This window comes from Rhagoletis pomonella, unplaced genomic scaffold (assembly GCF_013731165.1).
Source record: "Rhagoletis pomonella isolate Grant_MI unplaced genomic scaffold, Rhpom_1.0 Rhpom_scaffold_00007, whole genome shotgun sequence".
Taxonomy (NCBI): Eukaryota; Metazoa; Arthropoda; class Insecta; order Diptera; family Tephritidae; genus Rhagoletis; species Rhagoletis pomonella.
Window position 1 is genome coordinate 26,236,441 of NW_023458561.1, and position 3,708 is coordinate 26,240,148.

At 37.9% G+C, this 3,708-nt stretch overlaps 1 protein-coding gene across 2 annotated transcripts; it reads left to right on the forward strand.

The window, feature by feature from the left end:
* Positions 1-555: 555 nt before the first annotated feature.
* LOC118742501 lies at positions 556-3,060 on the forward strand. Of its 2 annotated transcripts, none has more exons than XM_036474623.1 (6): positions 556-924; positions 981-1,431; positions 1,486-2,048; positions 2,119-2,284; positions 2,353-2,521; positions 2,592-3,060. In XM_036474623.1, the coding sequence occupies exons 2-6, from the start codon at positions 1,056-1,058 to the stop codon at positions 2,749-2,751; spliced, it is 1,434 nt and encodes a 477-aa protein (XP_036330516.1). In that variant the 5' UTR covers positions 556-924; positions 981-1,055; the 3' UTR covers positions 2,752-3,060. The 2 variants fall into 2 exon arrangements, with proteins under 2 accessions (XP_036330516.1, XP_036330517.1); XM_036474624.1 differs by having other exon boundaries at positions 558-924; positions 1,507-2,048.
* Positions 3,061-3,708: the final 648 nt, after the last annotated feature.

A 3,708-nucleotide genomic window follows, 5' to 3' on the forward strand; every position in this document is an offset into this window, starting at 1 on the left:
AACCTCAAACAGTTTCCTCATTAGTTTAAATTGCATCCAGCAACATGTGATCAGCTGTTTTTCGTACTGGCAAATTGTTACAAGTAAAAATGTATCCAGTAAAAACCTATAACTTCAGCTGTCATTTTCGCTGTCTCAATTTACCCTACCTTGCAAGTTTTTGCGTACGAAAACGCCAAAAAAATTAAAATTCGTCAAAATTTTTACTGGATTTTACTGGAAATGGGTAAACAAACACAACTACTATTGTAGTCCCTCTGATAAATTATCTGTGCTACCAATCCTATGCATTAATTGGTAGAAAACAAACTTAAAATCTTATTCGCGCCAGCAGGAAAGGTGGAATCGTTATTAGTTAATTTTCTATATCTTTAACATATAGGCTGCGTTTCTTTACATTCCGGATAATCCCATTTCACAGCCGGAATAAACAGAATGCGTTGGAAATATTCTTCAACGTTTCAGGAACGTTCTAAAGAATTAATAAACAAAAAAAGTTTATTCCAAACATACAGAATGAATAAAGAAATGCAGCCATAATTATTAATGCAAACGTTAGATCTACAAAGGGGAAAAACGTCAAAACAATGGGTCGTTTGAAGGAAATTCCCCCATATACATAACTGGCGTTGGCAACATTGGTGCCGGCAAATTATCGAATTTACTTTTCGGTCTAAAATTCGCATTTATTTTGCCATATGCAGTACTTATTTTTGAACATAATCAATGCTTTTGTATTGCAACTGGTTCCCATAATTTAATTTTGCTAATAAAATCGGAAAATCATTAGAGCGTAAAATCCGAATGATCACAAAACTTGTCGTTTTCACCAACTACCTGTCGGATAAATGCTACAGTAAAACACTTTACCAAAAAGCGCAAACAGCTGGAATACCGTTGCGGTCGGCGAGGATTTAGAAGCAGGTAAAACTTATTTGCTCAAAAGTTACAATGATCGAAGGTGCTAATTTGAATAACAGTTTCCATCTGCCAACGTGGACGGCGTATTCTGTATACCTTCGATTCCTGGCCCATATTCTTGATAGTTTCTAACCATGGTGCTGGACACTAGTGCGGATAACGCGTTTCCTTTTTCCATGAATGTGCCGGCATTCAACTGTAGTGAGGAAGCACGTCTGCTTACCGAGACTCCTCTTACTGAGCTGAGTTCTGAGACACGCATTAAACTCTCAGAAATGCTAAACGCTCGGAAAATTTTAAGGCATGCAGGACACGATCGCGATTGGCGTGGCATAGCTGAGATGGCAAAAATACGTAACTTTTGCAATACAAACTCGGATGACCCCATGCAGACGGTGCTTAGCCAATGGTGTCAACGGAATGCAAGCGAAGCCACTTGTTTTCATTTACTGCATTTTTTATCCAAAATAGATCGTTGGGATGTGAGCGATGATATTTTTAATTTCCTGAGTAAGTAAAGTCAAAAATTTAGTACCAGTGTGACGACATTACAGTTTTTACAAGCTTTTTTATCATTGCATTTAGTTAAAGACGCTCGCTTGTACGAGATTAAAAGATTATATACGAATGCAACAGGTGGTGCAAACGATGAAAATATTACAATTGCTGGAAATGAAGAAGCTAACAATAGGAACTATGACCATGATAATGAAACAGATGAGGATGACGACAACAATGGCACGGATAACGATGCAAACACTGATGGCGGCTCAAGTTCCTCACTAAGTCCACCATCAAGTCGTCCGCCAAGCCCTCCAAATTTGGAATCTTTAATTGAACGTGTTGAGGTTTTAGCAAATGCGAATAATGCTAGAGCACGAATACCTACGCCAACACCTGACCCACCTAGGCAAGCAGCTTCATCTGTTTCCTTGCCCCCAAAAGAGCTCCACACTGAGACGTTCGTTGATGAAATAAATCCGTTGACACGTCAAGATGCAGCACGCTTACGCAGAGGCTTGCCGCTGACAAAATACGATGCTTTCGTGCTATACGCGGAGCCTGATCAGCATTACGCTAATGAAATGCAACAAAAATTGGAAAAATATACCGAATTTAACTTTGAGGCAAGTAAAATAGGGGAAAACAGTAAAAAAAAACTTGGTAAATTGTAATAAAAACTATCTGCTATTGCAGCTTGTCTTTAAGAATCGTGATTTGCTCGGTGGCACCTTCTTTCACGATGCTGTTACGGAGCTAATGGAAGAGCGCTGCAAATATGTATTATTGATTATAACCCAGCATTTTAGCAAAGATTTTGAAAGCTGCTTCTTTTTCAATAATGTGCAATCGCTGCAATTGAGTAAATATGCGCATTTAGATTTCAAATGTATACTCTTAACTTTTTTCCCTATTACATAAATTTTGCAGATGAAAATCGCCGAAGGATCATACCTTTACTATATGATTTACATTTACCGCGCGCGCTGCGTGGACTGCATACTTTGAAGTATCGTAGTGAACATTTTTGGGATCTTCTGACAGATTCTCTAAGCGTGGAAGTACCACCTTTACTCATAAAAGTCACTGAGCATAAGAAGTATGTATAACTCAAAAACAATGCATGCAAATAAGACATACATATTATGTATATCTATTTAATTTTTTAGCACCAACGCAGCACTTGGAAATCTACCAAAACCACCAGACTCACCGATTGCCGTTGAAGAGCAGAAAGTAAAAAACAAAACGGAAACAGATAAGCAAGCAGGCAAAAAAAAGTTTTTGAAAAAGCCCGATTGGATTAAAAAGAAGAAAGTACAAAAATGAGCAAAAGAGTGCCTTTAGCGTTACTTACGCGCATTACTTGCCATGTTTTACAACCAAAAATATACACAAATACTTATATATGTACTTAGGCATTGAGATTAGCTGCTTTTATATGATTATATTCTTACCTCATTTTTCAAATTTTTCTATTAAAGACTTTTACATAGAGAGTAAAAGGCCCGTTTGTTGTTGCAAAGTGTACTTACATTTCTCATAGTTTTAGAGCAAAATATCGAATTATCTGTATGTACTTAAATATTGTTCGTAATTAAAGGTTTTTAAAACTCCTGTTGCTTGTTTGGGAAATGAGAAACTTTGACTAAGTATAATTTTTAGGATCCAACCAGCATGCGCATGGCGTTTTAGGGATACACATTTTTTGGTGCGTTTAAAGAAAAAGTCAGTGCGCCTGGACCACCTTGGAGAAGTGAAACTTAGGTTACATATCTTGCTTTACTCATAACCAATATTCATACATTAATACATGTGTATGTACATATACATTTCTTAAGGTTATATTTTATCTTTTTTCTATCTAGATTTAATTACATTTATGTTTTCCTTTATCTTAATTTTTATCTTTATACTCAATTGTTCTTAAAAAAGTAAAGTGTTTAAATTTACCTTAGTTGTTGTTGTTGTTGTAGTGGCTACAACAACCCCGCCCAGATCGGTTGATATCTTAGTCGTTGTCGTCAAGTTCCACTAACGGCAGCCCTAGGAAGCGTGCAGCCTCCACCGGGTCGGCCCACAGGGACAAAGCCGTTAGGGTTGTCGGGTTTTCCGGGCATGTGAAGAGATGTTTCGAGTCATGTGGGGCATCTCCGCATGCCGGACACTCATTTGGCACATCCGCATTCAATCTACTCAGGTATGAGTTTAACCTGCTGCAGTAGCCAGAGCGAAGTTGGGCTATTGTTGTCTTGTCTATGTCCGGTGGTGGTGTGCCTAAAACGG